We start from the raw sequence: 19,015 nt of genomic DNA on the forward strand, positions 1-19,015 counted from the left end.
CTAGCCAGTACAGTAGGTTAGAGCCCAATATACCAATGATCTAGAATACTGTAGAAATACAGGGATCACTGCTGATGCCTAGAAGTATAAAATACATAAGGTCTATCTTAGACAATGATAAGTGCAATAAACAATAAGTACCAGAGTCTGTCAGACAACATCAGTGTAATAAACAAATACCCTACAATAAGTACTAATTTAGTCAGTCAATATGAGAGCAGGGTCAGTGGTCATTTAAATATTCCATGACTAGATGGGTCTTCAGTCTGCATTTAAAGACTGCAAAGGACTCTGCTGTCCGAACAGCAAGTAGGAGTTCATTCCACCATCTTGGAGCCAGGACAGAAAATAGTCTTCATGTACGTCATCCATGAGACCTGAAGCAAGGTATTTCAAGCCGAGCTGTAATTGAGGTTTGAAGTACTCGAGGTACGGCTAGGAACCCGAACCTTACAGATCTTCAATCAGAGTCATGTATGCCTCTCACTGTGAACTTCTCCTCACGTGAGAGAAAATGCAAGTGAGGTTTTCTTAATGATGGTCTTCAGGTCTCTCTCTGGCACACTCTTCATCCCCTACTGGGAGTCGGAGAGCAGGGAGTTGCCACCCAGTCAGAAGGGAGATCACTGCAGCCCACACCAGTCCCACACCAGTCCCACACCAGTCCCACACCAGTCCCACACCAGTCCCACACCAGCTCCAGACCATCTCACAACAACATGAGCTCCTCCATAATGCTGGTCATCAAACACGGGCTGAACCGGAATATGTGATCAGGGAAGTGATCATGCAGAACTGTTGCCTACATTGGACATTCCCTGATCTTTCTGTGGGTATCTTACAGGGCATCTATCCAGAAGCTGTACACTGATACTGCCAAACCAAGAACAATTCCACCAATCATCTGGGCCAAGGAGCTGGAGGTATCACACTTCTGTGGCCGGCTTGCCTGCTGCTCTGTGCTGTCTGGAACAAAACCAGCATTTCCTTCTCCATTCTGCCAAAAATACAGCATCTAGCACCCTGAGACAAGCCACAGCACAGGAGACAATCTGAAGGCTCTCAGCCACAGGGCGAGCAAGCAGGGCACCACGGCATTGCACTCTGCCTCACATCAATGACCTCGTTAAGTAGCTAATGGCTAATTACACAGCTCCTGAACAAGGAGAGAGAGAGAGAGAGAGAGAGAGAGAGAGAGAGAGAGAGAGAGAGAGAGCGAGAGCACCTTCAGGCTGCTGCCATGCTGAAGAGGGCCAGGGGATTGTGGCATGTTTCAGGGTGTAAGGAGGGTCAGATGCCAAAACAATGAGAGCAGCATTGGCAAGGTCACACACCCAGGAGAGACACCCAGGAGAGACACCCAGGAGAGACAAGAAAACAAGTAAAGGAAGGATAAAGAGAATGAAGTGTTACCACTCTCCCACACCCTTACACCCTCACACCCCACAAACCCACACCCTCACACCCCCACCCTCACAACCCACACTCCACACACCCTCACACCCCCACACTCTCACACCCCACACACCCCCATCCTCACTCCCCCACACCCTCATACCCCCACAACTCACACCCACACTCCCCCACACTCCCACACCCACACACTCCCACACCCTAACACCCGACACTCCCACACCCTCACACCCCACACTCCCACACCTCACACTCCCACACCCTCACACCCCACTCACTTTTACTGTGTCTTATGCTCTCACTTTCTCTCTTTTGATCTCTCTCTCCACCTTTGCTCACTCTATGTTCCTTCTCTCTCTTTGACACCCTCCACCTCCCCTACACAGGTATGTAGGTACACACACACACACACACTCTCCGCCTCCCCTACACAGGTATGTAGGTACACACACACACACACACTCTCCGCCTCCCCTACACAGGTATGTAGGTACACACACACACACACACTCTCCACCTCCCCTACACAGGTATGTAGGTACACACACACACACACACTCTCCACCTCCCCTACACAGGTATGTAGGTACACACACACACACACACTCTCCACCTCCCCTACACAGGTATGTAGGTACACACACACACACACACAGTCTCCACCTCCCCTACACAGGTATGTAGGTACACACACACACACACACACTCTCCACCTCCCCTACACAGGTATGTAGGTACACACACACACACACACTCTCCACCTCCCCTACACAGGTATGTAGGTACACACACACACACACACTCTCCACCTCCCCTACACAGGTATGTAGGGACACACACACACACACACACCCTCCACCTCCCCTACACAGGTATGTAGGTACACACACACACACACACACACACTCTCCACCTCCCCTACACAGGTATGTAGGGACACACACACACACACACTCTCCACCTCCCCTACACAGGTATGTAGGTACACACACACACACACACACTCTCCACCTCCCCTACACAGGTATGTAGGGACACACACACACACACACACTCTCCACCTCCTCTACACAGGTATGTAGGGACACACACACACACACACACCCTCCACCTCCCCTACACAGGTATGTAGACACACACACATACACACACACACATTCTCTGCCTCCCCTACACAGGTATGTAGGTACACACACACACACACACACTCTCTGCCTCCCCTACACAGGTATGTAGACACACACACACACACACACACACACCCTCCACCTCCCCTACACAGGTATGTAGACACACACACACACCCTCCGCCTCCCCTACACAGGTATGTAGGGACACACACACACGCTCTCTGCCTCCCCTAAACAGGTATGTAGGGACACACACACACGCTCTCCACCTCCCCTACACAGGTATGTAGGTACACACACACTCTCCGCCTCCCCTACACAGGTATGTAGATACACACACACACACACACTCTCCGCCTCCTCTACACAGGTATGTAGGTACACACACACACACACACACACACACACACTCTCCACCTCCCCTACACAGGTATGTAGGTACACACACACACACACACTCTCCACCTCCCCTACACAGGTATGTAGGTACACACACACACACACACACTCTCCGCCTCCCCTACACAGGCATGTAGGTACACACACACACACACACTCTCCACCTCCCCTACACAGGTATGTAGGTACACACACACACACACACTCTCCGCCTCCCCTACACAGGTATGTAGGTACACACACACACACTCTCCGCCTCCCTTACACAGGTATGTAGGGACACACAGACACTCTCCGCCTCCCCTACACAGGTATGTAGGGACACACACACACACACTCTCCGCCTCCCCTACACAGGTATGTAGGTACACACACACACACACTCTCCGCCTCCCCTACACAGGTATGTAGGTACACACACACTCTCCGCCTCCCCTACACAGGTATGTAGATACACACACACACACACTCTCCACCTCCCCTACACAGGTATGTAGGGACACACACACACACACTCTCCACCTCCCCTACACAGGTATGTAGGTACACACACACACACACACTCTCCGCCTCCCCTACACAGGCATGTAGGTACACACACACACACACACTCTCCACCTCCCCTACACAGGTATGTAGGTACACACACACACACACACTCTCCGCCTCCCCTACACAGGTATGTAGGTACACACACACACACTCTCCGCCTCCCTTACACAGGTATGTAGGGACACACAGACACTCTCCGCCTCCCCTACACAGGTATGTAGGGACACACACACACACACTCTCCGCCTCCCCTACACAGGTATGTAGGTACACACACACACACACTCTCCGCCTCCCCTACACAGGTATGTAGGTACACACACACTCTCCGCCTCCCCTACACAGGTATGTAGATACACACACACACACACACTCTCCACCTCCCCTACACAGGTATGTAGGGACACACACACACACACACTCTCCACCTCCCCTACACAGGTATGTAGGTACACACACACACACACACTCTCCACCTCCCCTACACAGGTATGTAGGGACACACACACACACACACTCTCCACCTCCCCTACACAGGTATGTAGGTACACACACACACACACACACTCTCCACCTCCCCTACACAGGTATGTAGGGACACACACACACACCCTCCACCTCCCCTACACAGGTATGTAGGTACACACACACACACACACTCTCTGCCTCCCCTACACAGGTATGTAGGTACACACACACACACACACACTCTCTGCCTCCCCTACACAGGTATGTAGGTACACACACACACACACACTCTCTGCCTCCCCTACACAGGTATGTAGGTACACACACACACACACACACTCTCTGCCTCCCCTACACAGTCTCCATTGCCTCTCCATCACCTGCGTAGTGCCAAAGTCACCCCTCGTTTGCTTGTGTATGCTCTGTGGTGTGTGCGCACGAGCGTCTGTGTATGTGTGTCTGTGTGTAAATTTAGCATGAGCATTGCTGTGTGCACATTGCATTCCCCATCAATACCCTCTCCCATTCCTTGCCAATACAAGTGTGTGTGTGTGTGTGTGTGTGTGTGTGTGTGTGTGTGAGTCTAGAGGGGAACAAAGACTGGCAGCAACTGAGCTGTTATAGATCTTCACATCTCTGTTCTTGTTCAATCAGCTCATGAAAGCAGAAAGCTAAGGCCCCCCCTGCCCCCGCCCACGCCCCTCACCCCCCCCCAGTTAGGACAGACTAATGAGCGTGCGCTCCTGGCTGCCGGACCAGGTCCGTCTGAGGGCCTCTGACAGCCATGTTGCAACCCTCCACAAACAGCAGCCTGTGCCAGTGCGTGCCACACACACACCATCACACACACACACGCGCGCGTGTGTGTGATGCTGTGGGTGAGTGTGTATGAATCTGCAGTTTTGCACAAGAGACCTAAAGCAATTAGCCAAGAGCAAATGTGGAAAAGTCAACGATCATGGAGAGACAGACGTGCTCCAGAGGATATGACTGCGTTTTGATTGCTTGGACTTCTGGGAATAGCCAGAGCTGAGTCAAGACAAGAACGAACCATTTAATGTAACCCATGCTTGTGTGGTCCCCCGAGCTAATTATGGCAATTAGCATACTAATTACTGTATGCAAACGAGGGTATCCCATCCAGCTAAAGGAGTGTACATCAACACATTGAATCCAATGGAAGGTGCCGATGTTTTTATGTCCAATTCTCCCTTCTCACCCTGATCTATAGCCTCTCGTTAGGAGTACAATAAAGAACACAGAGACACATAAAAGGTTATATACTGCTGGAGTGTTGTTTTCCCACCAATTAGCAGAAGGCTGATTTATGACTGTTACGTGCTGGAATTCCCAATGGGGCTCTGGGCACATTCCCTAAAGTTCCCTGTCTCACAAACACACAAAAACCCAAAAATGCTAGCTAGTACATCCATATGAATGAACACACACACACACACACACACAAACACACACACACACACAGACAAGCAGGCAGGCAGGCAGACAGATAGACAGGCACACACACACACACACACAAAGTGAGGTAAGGTCTTGTTCTAACCTTAACCCCTGTGACCAGGTATGCAAAAAACCTTTGAGCTATTCTGAACTATCGAATCATAAACTAGACATCACTGAAACTTAGAGAGCATGTTTGAATACTTCCTAAAAGCTTGAAGTTCACACTGAACTCACACACACACATACAAACACACACACGCACACACATACATACACACACACACACACACACACACACACACACACACACACACGTATAGAACTGCTGTGAGCTAGTGAGGGCATTTGACACAGACAAACCACAGGGTCAAATAAGTCAGTATTTTAAAATTCTAGATAGCCAACATGCTCACACCCACATGCAGGAAAAAGAACATGTGCCATATATACTTGGTAACATAAATACATGTACTTGATAAGGATATGTGATACCCTTCTGCTCCCAGGGGAACACAGAGGAAGCAAACACATCGGTCCAACATACAGGAAGTCTGCTATGCCTTTAGTATCATGTGTTTACAAAAAAAACAACCATTTAGACATTATTATGGCCAAGCATGTGCTCAGATCATTGGCTAATGGCGAGTCCAGACGTGTGAGTCTCTGCAGGTGCACGGAGGTTTTTAAGGGTCATTCACAAAGATAACACCGTGTCCCGATATTCAGGCCCTCTGCACCACGTCACAAAGGAACTCCAGAGTCATCCTACTTCTGCACCTTTACTCAGTTCTCACACGGTGAGATGACGAGACAGAGACACAGAGAGACAGAATAAAGGACAGAGATAGAGAGAGAGACAGAATAAAGGACAGAGACAGAGAGAGACAGAATAAAGGACAGAGACAGAGAGAGACACAATAAAGGACAGAGACAGAGAGAGACAGAATAAAGGACAGAGACAGAGAGAGACAGAATAAAGGACAGAGATAGAGAGAGACACAATAAAGGACAGAGACAGAGAGAGACACAATAAAGGACAGAGACAGAGAGAGACAGAATAAAGGACAGAGCTAGAGAGAGAGACACAATAAAGGACAGAGACAGAGAGAGACAGAATAAAGGACAGAGATAGAAAGAGAGACAATAAAGGACAGAGATAGAGAGAGACACAATAAAGGACAGACAGAGAGAGACACAATAAAGGACAGAGACAGAGAGAGACAGAATAAATGACAGAGAGAGAGAGAATAAAGGGCAGAGATAGAGAGAGACAGAATAAAGGACAGAGACAGAGAGAGACAGAATAAAGGACAGAGACAGAGAGAGACAGAATAAAGGGCAGAGACAGAGAGAGACAGAATAAAGGACAGAGATAGAGAGAGACAGAATAAAGGATAGAGACAGAGAGAGACAGAATAAAGGACAGAGACAGAGAGAGACAGAATAAAGGGCAGAGACAGAGAGACAGAATAAAGGACAGAGACAGAGAGAGACAGAATAAAAGACAGAGACAGAGAGAGACGTACGAGGTGATCCTACATGCAGCAGGACATGTGACTGTTACAACCTGAGGGACAAGCAACAATTTATTATTGATTATTATTTATTTTCCTTTTCTTTTATTGATTACTAATAATCCTGTAAATAACTTAATTTCTAGTGTTCTATTATAATCTACATTATTATCTTTCTTTTATTTATGCTGTGTTTATATTTATGTGTTTCTTTTTAACTGCTTTGGCAACATTCATGCTAATAAAGCTTGCTGGACTGAACACAGAAAAGGTCAGAGAGAGAGAGAGAGAGAGAGAGACAGAGAGAGAGAGACAGAGAGAGAGAGAGAGAGAGAGAGAGACAGAGAGAGAGAGAGAGAGAGAGAGAGAGAGACAGAGAGAGACAGAGAGAGAGAGCGAGAGAGAGAGACAAAGAGAGAGAGAGAGAGAGAGCAAAAGAGAGATAGAGAGATGAATATTGTGAGGAATATTAATCCTATTATTTATTTTATCCTATTGATATATTTACTGCTATTTTTTCTTAGTTCATATTTATTGTCACTTCATTTTGCTATTTATTAATTTTTATTACTACTTTGTTAGTTATGACAGTACTATATATATATATATATATATATACACACACACTGTATATGTATACACATTACAGTATACATACACACACTGTACACAGGGTAAATACAGTACTGCATACAGTATGATATACGGTATGATATACAGTATATGTATATATGCACACACACTGTACAAGGTATATACTGTATATATACAGTATACACACATTACAGTATATATACATACACTGTACAGGGTATATACTGTATATATACAGTATACACACGTTACAGTATATACACACACTGTACAGGGTGTATACTGTTTATATACAGTATACACACGTTACAGTATATACACACACTGTACAGGGTGTATACTGTATATATACACACACTGTACAGGGTGTATACTGTATATATACAGTATACACACGTTACAGTATATACACACACTACAGGGTGTATACTGTATATATACAGTATACACATGTTACAGTATATATACACACACTACAGGGTGTATACTGTATATATACAGTATACACACGTTACAGTATATACACACACTACAGGGTGTATACTGTACTGTATATACTGCTGTTTACTGCTCTTTTCTTCATCTGTGTTTGTATACTTGTTACTTCTGTTTCTCTGAAAATGCTTTTGCAATACAATATGCAATTTTGTAATGCCAGTAATGCTCATTTAAACCGAATTGAATTTAAGTGGTGATTGAGAAAGAAAGAGACAGACAGAGAGAGAGAGAGAGAGAGAGAGGGAGAGAGAGAGAGAGAGAGACTCCTGCCACAGTCTGAGGGACAGTGAGTGACCATATCAGATACCAGAGATACAGAGACTTTTATTATATTATTATTATTATTATTGTTATTATTATTTTATAATAATAATATAATTATTGTTGTGGTTATAATCATTGTTATTATTATTATTGTTAGCGGTTGTAGTATTATATCTTTTGTTTATCATGTTAATTTCTTCATCAAAGGTTTAGCATAGAGAGAGAGAGAGAGAGAGAGAGAGAGAGAGAGAGAGAGAGCTCCAGCAGTAGCTGCGGTGAGAGGCCACTGGAGAGCTGGACTCTCTGGCCCTCAGCAATGATGTTCAATCCCACACTGCCCCTGGCCCCCGGCCCCCGCCCGCCCCTCTATGTGGTCCAGTAATTCCAGACGCTGGGGAAGGATAGATGTACTGTGTTGTACCGATCCAACAATCCACAGCCCTCCTCTAACCCACATACTCTGTCTCTCTGTCTCTGTCTCTGTCTCTGTCTCTGTCTCTCTCTCTCTCTCTCTCTCTCTCTCTCTCTCTCTCTCTCGCCACCTTTGAAACTAGATCAAATGAGCCACTTTGGTGCTCAGACTGATCAGGTCGATCACTCCGAGCCTACTGCCTAACTACAGGACAGTTTTCAGAGCCTATGTAAGCTAAGGTACAAGAGTAACCACAGTCCGATGGTGCAGGTGCCCACAGCCCCATCTGTGGGACCCTGCGGGACCCTGCGGGACCTGGCAGAGAGTTTTACATGCCTCACATCTGCAGTAACAGGCAGATGCGGGGGAACGGCTTTAACGAGACCTCCCAGCCCGGGAAGCCCGGCCTGACACAGCCTTCTGCGCTCACCTCCACCGCGCGGCAGGGCTAAAGGGCCATTTTGCGCCATGTCAAAGTGCTGTGAATTTTCCCTTCGAATGACAGCTGTTAGTGTTAAGAGATCCAAAAGGGGTTTTTCTGACACCGTTCACATACTACTGCTATTATGTGGCTGTTTTGTATTTGAGTGGATCCTGTCAGCGGTGCAGTTAGTGATAACTGAGCGCAATTCTAGCTCAGCATCTCACACAACTGTAGGACAGCTTCACAGTTCAGGACGTCTCCTGGACAACAGTGCTGAATTACTCAGTATGGGCTGATGTGCTGGAAATAGCAAACGCCTCTTCTGGTTCTGTGCATTTCATCTCAAGAGGTTAGACGAACAGGTTGAGAAGGAATTTAGAGGAAAATTTGGAGATTTCTTAATTATCTGAATGATTCGAATAGTAACAAGGGGACCCTACGGACTGCTGTGCAGACAAACCTGCGGCCTGACCTTTCACCAAAAGAAGACCTGGGGCAGAAAGACGAGAAGAGGCGTCCTCCCACTGAGATGAAAGTTCTCTCCTACTTAAGAGTGTATTAGCAGAGTAAACCACTATCGCTACAGGAGTGGAAATATTAAATTAGTTGAACATCAAACAGGGTCGGCTACAATAAACAGACTTTCTTAAATAACTTTCTGTGCACATTAAAAAAGAGAGATCAAAATAGAAATAATGTTCCAACATCCTGCGTGTTCCTAACAAAGAAAAGCAAAAGTGTGTGTGACAGGAATGTGTGTGTCTGTGTGTGTACGTGTGAGAGTGAAAGCGTGTGTGTGTCCGTGAGTGTGTAATGTGCATGCGCATGCACGTGTCTATGTGTTTGCGTGCTTTGTCATATGTTTACACACAGCAGGAAGGAAATCAAAGCAACCGGACATGCCTGCGCGCTCACTGATGAGGAAACATTGATCTCCGCCTTCGCAGAGACGCCGCTCCACTCTTCACGGCAGCTAAACATTGCAACAGCTCCACGAAGCGCCAGATCGATAGCGAGGACACCGGTGTCCGGGCGGCATGTCCCCTCTGACACACGAACGCGCTCGGCCTGTCACGGCCTGTAACGAGGCTCTTTTATCCTCGCCTGCCATCTGTTGCTCGGACACCATTTCTTTTGTCCTTGTAGGACCCCTTAATTAGACTGCTCACCCCATCCAATCACTTTGCCTCATAAATTATCACCATGGCGACAAAGAACCCTTAATCAGTTTTGCTATTGTTTGGCTTTTCTTTTAACGAGTGATCAGGCCTGGTGATGATACCATTTTTAAGGTGGCATGGGATAATTTAGAGGCTGGTTTCTTTTCTGCTGTCGGCTGGTCCACCTTTACTGAAGCAGCCCGTGCACGCACAGATAACACATGATCTACAGCAAAAGGCAAACAGGGTTGACAGTGGTTGATGTCGCTGGTCTTCAGCTGCACCCCAAGTCAAGGCGCTGCAGCGCAGGTGGGGCGGGTGGGTTAGGACCGCCTGGAGGGCCACGCAGCACGCACATGCCAGACCCCTGCCGCTCGGACCCACCTGGGCCAGGGCAGAGACTTCAGGCTAAAGCATGTTGAACTCAGCACTGCTGCGTGGTTACAGTACCTGATTTGTAATCCGAAGGTTGCCGGTTCAAGTCCCTCTGAGCAAGACCCTTAACCCTCAGTTACCCACGTTGTGTTCAGTCAGAACTGTAAGTTGCGTCAGATAAATTCTGTAATTTAATTTCCAGGTTTTCTAACCTACTGAAAACATTCAGAAAACCTGGCACAGTGCATTTGTCGATACCAGAAATAGTGCTGCCTGCCACGCCAGTATAAGGAGCTGCAGTTCCTGCAGGAGTTGCAGTATAAGGACGGCAGTTCCAGGTGAACAAACGTGCTGTAGCCATGCCTGGTCCGGAAGCCGGAGCGTGGCTAGCTGCTGTGAGCGTGCTAAGACGGCCCTGCCGTGCACGCGGCACCTTCACGGCCGTGGTTTCGTAAACTTCTCACCCTACTGTCGTAGAATTCCTCGCCAAATTTCAGGCATGTGTGTGGAGAAGACCCGCCGTGGCACCACTGTACGGACATCTCCGCTCTCTGTTCCAGGATCTGAAGGTCCTAACCGTCAACTTCCTAATTCCAGTCTAATTTAAACACTAATTCAGTGTGGTGCTTTAAACTTGCATGTACGGAGTGGTGACACCAAAAATAAAACTAAAAGCAACAAAAAAAAAAACAACTAAAAAAAAAAGACCTAGAAGAACAAAGACTTGCTTTGAACAACTTGCCAAAGGAGCGTGTAAGATGGTTGTTTGGTGTTTTTAACATACACATTGCGGTGCACTGAACACACAACATACGTCTGCCACCATTGATCAAGACTTCACTCAACATTTGTATATCCTTTTATGGCGGTTGTAGTCATATAGCCATTCTCTCTTCCTCTTTAACAGGAATTGTAGCCGTTATCCCACCACAATGCCTTTTCTTTACAGTGAATAGAATCTATTTTTTAGAAATGTGGCAAAAAAACACAGGACAGGAAAAACTTATTTGTTGCTGAATACTTTTGATCACCAGACAAATTATGAAAATCATATTCTCATACAGATGTCAGCATTTTGGCATGTGATAAAATATTGCTATTTTTAAATGAGCTGAAAGGACACGTCTCCTTAACGTTCACCTACTTCAGGAAGCTCGAATGTGGGTAACAGGACAGGAAGCAGGATTATGGCTAACAGGACAGGAAGCAGGCAGATGTTGGTTTACACACCAGCTGAATCACCGTCACAGGTCCTGATGAACTTATAAATCACAGCACTGCTAACTTTCACACCAGCCATGGTGTGGTGCTCCAGCACACTGCAATATCTACAAGATCTAAGATCAAGGGGGGGAGAGACTGGGAGGCAAAGTGGAAGCAAGTGTGAGAGAAAGAGAGGGAATAACAGAGGGAATAACAGAGGGAATAACAGAGGGAATAACAGAGGGAATAAGAGAGGGAATAACAGAGGGAATAAGAGAGGGAATAACAGAGGGAATAAGAGGGAATAAGAGAGGGAATAACAAAGGGAATAACAGAGGGGATAAGAGAGGGAATAACAGAGGGAATAAGAGAGGGAATAACAGAGGGAATAAGAGAGGGGATACGAGAGGGGATATGAGAGGGAATAACAGAGGGAATAAGAGAGGGAATAACAAAGGGGATAAGAGAGGGAATAACAGAGGGAATAACAGAGGGAATATGAGAGGGAATAAGAGAAGGAATAAGAGAAGGAATAAGAGAGGGAATAACAGAGGGAATAAGAGAGGGAATAACAAAGGGGATAAGAGAGGGAATAACTGAGGGAATAACAGAGGGAATATGAGAGGGAATAAGAGTAGGAATAAGAGAAGGAATAAGAGAAGGAATAAGAGAGGGAATAACAGAGGGAATAACAGAGGGAATAACAGGGAATAAGAGAGGGGTGTGGGGCTGAACTGATGTTCTCTCTCTCCCCCCCTCTCTTTTACCCCCTCCCCCCTCCCTCTCTCTCTCCCCCCCTTACCCCCCTTCTCTCTCCCCCCTCTCCCCTCCCCCTCTCTCCCCTCCCTCTCTCTCTCTCTCCCCTCCCTCTCTCTCTCTCTCTCTCTCTCTCTCTCTCCCCTCCCTTTCTCTCTCTCCCTCTCTCTCTCTCTCTCTCTCTCTCTCTCTCTCTTCCCCTTTCTCTCTCTGGGGTTTCAGCCCATGTTCTCGTACTGTCTCCCTTTCATCAGGGATCAACCAAAAAGTTTCAAATACCTCCCGAAGGAAAACAAACATGATTCGGCCCAGTGAACACATCTGTCCTTTTGAGAAAGAATAAAAAAGTTCTGTTTAAACAGCTGTTGGGATCCTCTGTACTCAGAATGTTGTGAGAGAGGATCTCTGGAATAACACAGTGGCTGGACACATGGCCTAGGGGTCAGACATTAAACAAACACTAATCCTCACTTCCATGATACTGTGAGCACACATGTGAGGCTAAGGGTGAGGGTGAGGATGAGGATGCGGATGCGGGTGAGGATGAAGGTGAGTGAGAGCTTTGCTAGGGCAGATCAGACAGCATGTCACATAAACTCTAAAACAGTTTCTAAAACACAGAACTGCTTAGCTACATAAAGAATGTGTGTTTTTAACTAGTTACTAAAGAAAAATCTACTCTCATCCTAACCTGTCACTCTCTTTCTCTCTCTTACACACACACGCACACACACACATGCACACACACACACACACACACACACAAATAGTGATATCATCAGTCTTCTATGCCTACTTGTGCTCCACCATGGATTGGCCTGTCACTCACACTGGAGTTGGCCTAAAGACATATAGTGTAACTGAGGCAAACACCCCTAACTTTCCACTGTGAGCGCTTCACCTCTTAAGTCTTCCTGTGAGCGCTCGCTCTCTCTCTCTCTCTCTCTCTCTCTCTCTCTCTCTCTCCCGCATCTGTGTCAGTCATGATTTTTTGCTGGCATTCACATCTGATCTGAAGGTGTCTCTGAAGTCTCCCAGCTGCACCCTTCATGCCATGGCTGTCTCCCCCCCCCCCCCACATTCTGATGTCTCCTCCATCAAAAGTCACGCGCCTGCCTCCTGCCCGACTGCGCGGGCCGCGGCCGTTCGCATCGGCAGCCAATTACAGGGCGGCAGTAATGAGCAATCCCGTTACCCTAGCAGCCAGGATTGACAGTCCCTCCCACTCATTTGTCAACAAATCCGAACGGATGGCACGGGGGCGGTATTGAGCTGGAGGTGGTGTGCACTGGAAACGCAGCCCTTCCTGCTTGTTATCATTGACAAGTTGCCTGAGGTTGATTTGCGGACCTCCTGCCTTAGTCGTCTTATGATACATTCGTGATGTGACGCGCCACAGTCAAGGTCTCTTCCAGAACTGTAATAACAGGGCTAAGCTACCATATAGGGAACAACTATATAGGACAAAGAGCAAGGACTTCATAGAAAAAGGAAACAACTTACACAATTGTGGAGGTTGTTAATTCCCTCAAAGGAAGAGTTAAAGCCAGACATTTCGAGCCTGTGATCCTACTGGCCTGAGATAGAGTTCAAACAAACCCATCCTCTCATGTACGGAGGGGCCTACACTCTCTGTGCACTAAAACGCTTTGAACTGTAAGACAGGAAATGTGAAATGCACTATGCACTAAAAATCAACTCAGTGGACCAAATCTGCACTGGCTGACTCCAGGGAAAGCGGGTGATGTTTGTTTTCGTATTTCCTCAGAGTCACCAGAGGACCTCTCTACTCTGAATCATTAGCCTCCTGTCCACTGCAGGCCGAGCGGTTTTGAGAATGGACAGTAAACGTTCCAGTCGCATTTCCACATGAACACGGCTGAGCACGGAACACTCAGAAATGGCATTCGGCGCCTCAGAACCGTTCGGGTTGGGTGGCACAGTGATGCAGAGATTCGCTGACCAGTCCTGCACAAACAGAGTTTTGCACACGGGACAAGAACACTAGAAACAAACCAAATGACTAAATTATCAGTCTCATTCCGAGGTGTTTAAGCATGTAATTATCAGGAGAACCTGTTGTCACCACAAATACGTCCACTCCTGTGGAAAAAGAAACCCTAACCGTGTCAGGAGTCTCGGACCGCATGAACGGCCCAACACAGCCCCCTAACCGTGCAGACCTACGGTGGAAAAGGGGGTTACGGCGTTTTAGCACTTCTTAAATCCATCCATCCCTCCATCCCTCCATCATGTCATTCATTTATTTATTCATACATTCATCCATACATTCCTTCGTCATTCCATTAATTCGTTCATCTATTCGTCCATTACTCCATTCATCCATTCATCCATTCATTCATTCATCCATTCATCCATTCATTCATCCATTCATCCATTCATCCATTCATCCATTCATGCACTCCTAGGCTCTGCTGGATGCTTGGACACACTCACATCGCTCTTTGTACTCCTCAGGGCTACAGGAGGCTTCGCCGTCTGCCAGCAGCCCCGAAACCCCAAACTGCCTCTTTCCAGGATCCTCAGTTGTCTTCAGAGCACTGGGAGACCCCGAGTTTGCATGGGCCATCCCACCAAAGTCAAACTCCTTCCCCTCCACATCCGCAAAGTGCAGACGTGCCGCTGCTTCCGGCTCCACACACCCCTTCAGCCGCTTGGTGGGGAGGAAGGCGGAGTGGTAACCCGCGCTGTCGCGCTCCTCCACTGAGGAAGGGAACGGGCGGAAGGCTCCCACCCCTCCGTGGGGGAGCATGCTCAGTGGAGGGCAGTCCAGGTTAGCTGGGGCGAACTGCGGGTGCAGGTGGAGCAGGGAGGAGGGGAACTCTCGAGGGGCGAACCCTGCCTGCCGGTGGTACAAGGAGGTGAAGGTGTAGGAGCCAGTGGGGAATGGGAGGTGCATGTCCTTCTCCAGAGTGACGGGGACCCCAAACGGACGTGGGGGTTGGCAGGGGACGGAGGCGTCGCGACCGGCCTCGGCTGTCGATGCCAGCACCATCAGGGCCGGGGACGTCAGCGGGCTCGGCACATAGGGGGCGTTCTCCATCTTGAAGGCTGTCCGATGGAGGTCCATTACTGTCCCGCGTCTACTAAATAACAGAGGACCAGGAGAGCTACACCAGATCACACAACCACCTGCTCCAGTCACATCAGCTTCAGACCTCCACCTGTAGGGATGGAAGGATTTATGTCATTCTAAATCCAGATTAGCGCACTGCTGCATTCCTCGTTCGGGAACAGTCGCGTCTTATAAATATGCATGTAGATGCGTAATTTATAAAACAGTTCTTGATAAAAAGGCTGCGTTAACAAACGGCTACGGGATTAAGTCTTCGCGCACCACGTGGGGGTGTGGAGTAAACCCGCCGTGGAAATGTGCCGTTATAATTATGGCTACTACGTTATGGAAAAAGCGATCAGATGTATTCAGTATAGCCAAAGAAGCGCATTGCACGCGGGTCACATCGATTCCCACTGCGTGACCAGCCCATGACTCTGACCGTCTTCACTGGATTTCTGCTGAACGCGTTCGGTTACGGTCCCCGTGTTATCGATGTCTAAACGCATCGATTAGATTCGTCACACGCGCCCGAGAACCCCGGCCACGGCCGTGCACGTGCGGCCGTCTAGACTGATTATTATGGATAACGTGGATTACAACGGAAAATAAAGTGAAAAATAGTTTTGAAATGAAAAATAATAAAAATAAAACTTTTGAAAGTTTAATGTGAAGTTTAAATCACAAAACGAGTCGTGTGTGCATTATAAAGTCTAATATTTTTTAACGCCCACTTGTACATGTCATATTTTATTTATGCGGTTGTGTAGTATGTTACAATTCTAGAAAGTGCAGAAGATCTTGTACACCGTTTGGTGCTCTCATTTAGAATCAACCGCGTCCATTCAGGCTAAATTAACTTGGCAAAATTATTCAAAAAAACAACAATAACAAAAGTAATAATTACAATAATTGTTGCTGTTTAAACAACTCAAAAAAGTCAGTGGACGAAATTAGACTACTACGTTAATTTCCTATTTATTAGACACGGCGAGTAGGAGCAGGAGCTTTGGTAAAAACTGGATACGTCAGTTTGCAACCGTGTGATAAAATAATAAACTGCACGAGCAAAACTTCCAGCGTCTCCTCGAGCGAGCAGCGGTAAACGGAAATCTGTTCTGTTTTCTTCAGGTTGTCCAACTTTAAGCATGCCATGTATCCACCACACCGATTTAGCTTGGATTTCTCTTCGAGAATGATGAATCAAAGCTTCAACTTTATAATGCCCTTCACTGAAATAGCATAAAATCCTGTATAATATTGTGTACAGTGGAAGACAATGAAACCAAAACGAGCTGTGTCCGTGCATCAGAGGTCAGAAAAGTAAAGATGTTCAGAAAATTACACAAAAATAGGAAACGAACAATATTGTCCATCTTAAACAGATTAGAAGAAAAAAAAGTTTTGAGAACTTTTCACGAAGACTATGCGTGTGAAGCCTAATTTTATTTTTATTTACGATGGATCGTAATGTAGGCTTACGTTTGTATTAAAAGATATAAAAAATGTACTTCATAGAACTTTACTAGTAAACCACGAAAAAAATACTAGTTTAAGGAATGAGAAACAAACGTGCATTTAGCGAAGTCGGCCTATCTAAAAACAACTGTGCGTGACAACAGCAAATATATTTCAGTACCCTTAATAATTAATAACAGGACAAGACAAAGATACTCACAGCTCCCAAATCAACCATGTCCACCAGAGAGTCCGCTCTTATCCAGCACGGCTTGCGCCCGCTCGTGCCTCCTCGGTCCACGAGACGGAAGAGTTTGCAGATGCTCAGAGAAGAGACGCGACAGGACAGTACGGCTAAAGCGCGATTAACGGGCTCAGATGTGCGTGATGGGCAATAAGTTGCCCGAACTTGGGGTAAGTGCTCGCAACTGAAAGAAAAATACGAGAGCGCGTGGCATGTGCAGTACAGATCCGTAGACGTAGCTGCGAAATCCCTCGTTTTGCACAGTGAAAGCCATGCGCGAGCTCACTCGCGTCTCTCTCTCTCTCTCTCTCTCTCTCTCTCTCTCTCTCTCTCTCGCTCTCTCTCTCTCTCTCTCTCATTAGCTCACAGTCAGCCTGCTGCTAAAGTTGGATATCTTGTCAAACACAGTAAAAACAGCGCGACTATTTTAAAACTCGTAGGGTGAGCAATGCCAGGCTTTCGTTTTGATCCGAGTATTACCAATTTCGAAACTTGCTCGAGCGTCTACCCCGCCAGCGTACGTGCAAGGCAACGTACGTTTATACGTTACCGCCTGCGTCCATCTGCTGGCTGCGGGACAGAAGGCACCTGCTTTTATCAGACAGAACTAGACAGAACATTTCTGATCACATTTCCTTCCGTCGATGCTGGATTTTTTTTTTTTAAGTCATAATAATAACACTTATGTGATTTAGGTTGTTAAAAGCCATAAATAAGAAAGACTTCAAGTTTAAAGAGAGACACTGAAGATATGAATACGCTTAGGCAAATTATAGCTATATGGGTCATATTTTACTGTTTCAGTATTATGCTTACATTTTTCCGTTAAGATTATTTTATGCATGCCTCAAGTTATTAGACAGCCTCTGATTAATTTATTTTGTTCACACTTTGTCACAGCTGTTTGCTAAACAGAGAAGAATACTGATATAAACCGGCCCAAGCTCGTGCAGTTATTTCAAACCAGCTCGACACACTGTGGACTGATCCGTTTGCACTGCACGTAGACCCGTGCGTGATGCGCGCGGGGAAATGGTACGGAGGGTGGAGGTTGATGTTTAAAGCAAGCGGGGCTGGATGGCGCGTGTTTACGGCTGCTGGAGAGGCACGCCTGGCAGGTCAGGCAGCGCGGGACTGGACTTGGTGTCCACGTGCGCTTTGCCCAGTGTGCGCCTCTGGTACGGGACCCGCGCTGAGTGAAACTGAGTTTCAGTAAAACACAAACACTAACTAATATTTTTCTTTTTTAGAAGGTTTTTAAAGGTTTTCTTGCTCACTACTCTGAACAAGACAATCTGCCCGCCTTCAAGGACACGTTGGATAAAGAAAAAAAAAACACATTTTGCCTAAAATCTGCTTAGATTAGATTTCACATTATAAAATATGTCCAAACCAAGAGTAGAAGCAAACACATTATATTTCTTATTATATCGTTTTTTTCCAATCGCAGCGAAGTATTATGTACATACTAACACACCGAATGTTTACGAGCTAGATGAAAGGATAAAAATTAAAGTTACTCCCTCATCAAGAAGTAGAATGTTAGCTCAAGTATATTAAATCATAGTTTAATAGAGGGCTCCCGTTATGATGAGCTCCCTGAGGTCATTAAGA

The 19,015-nt window shown here is 46.6% G+C and overlaps 1 protein-coding gene across 3 annotated transcripts in view; it reads right to left on the minus strand.

Moving 5' to 3' along the window:
• rnf220b (ring finger protein 220b) overlaps positions 1-17,808 on the minus strand; it is a 42,346-nt gene extending 24,538 nt beyond the window's left edge. The window contains exons 1-2 of one of the 3 annotated variants that reach the window (XR_014119980.1): positions 17,378-17,808; positions 15,081-15,808 (exon numbers count right to left, since the gene is read on the minus strand). Coding sequence is in view for 2 of the 3 variants with exons in the window: in XM_035522080.2 (XP_035377973.1) it covers positions 15,081-15,714 (634 nt within the window). In the remaining variant the exon portion in view is untranslated. The remainder of the gene's footprint in view (positions 1-15,080; positions 15,809-17,377) is intronic. The other 2 variants (XM_035522080.2, XM_035522079.2) reach the window with 2 other exon arrangements.
• Between the last annotated feature and the right edge of the window lie 1,207 nt (positions 17,809-19,015).

Source organism: Electrophorus electricus, chromosome 25 (assembly GCF_041902795.1).
Source record: "Electrophorus electricus isolate QZ-2024a chromosome 25, ASM4190279v1, whole genome shotgun sequence".
NCBI lineage: Eukaryota > Metazoa > Chordata > Actinopteri > Gymnotiformes > Gymnotidae > Electrophorus > Electrophorus electricus.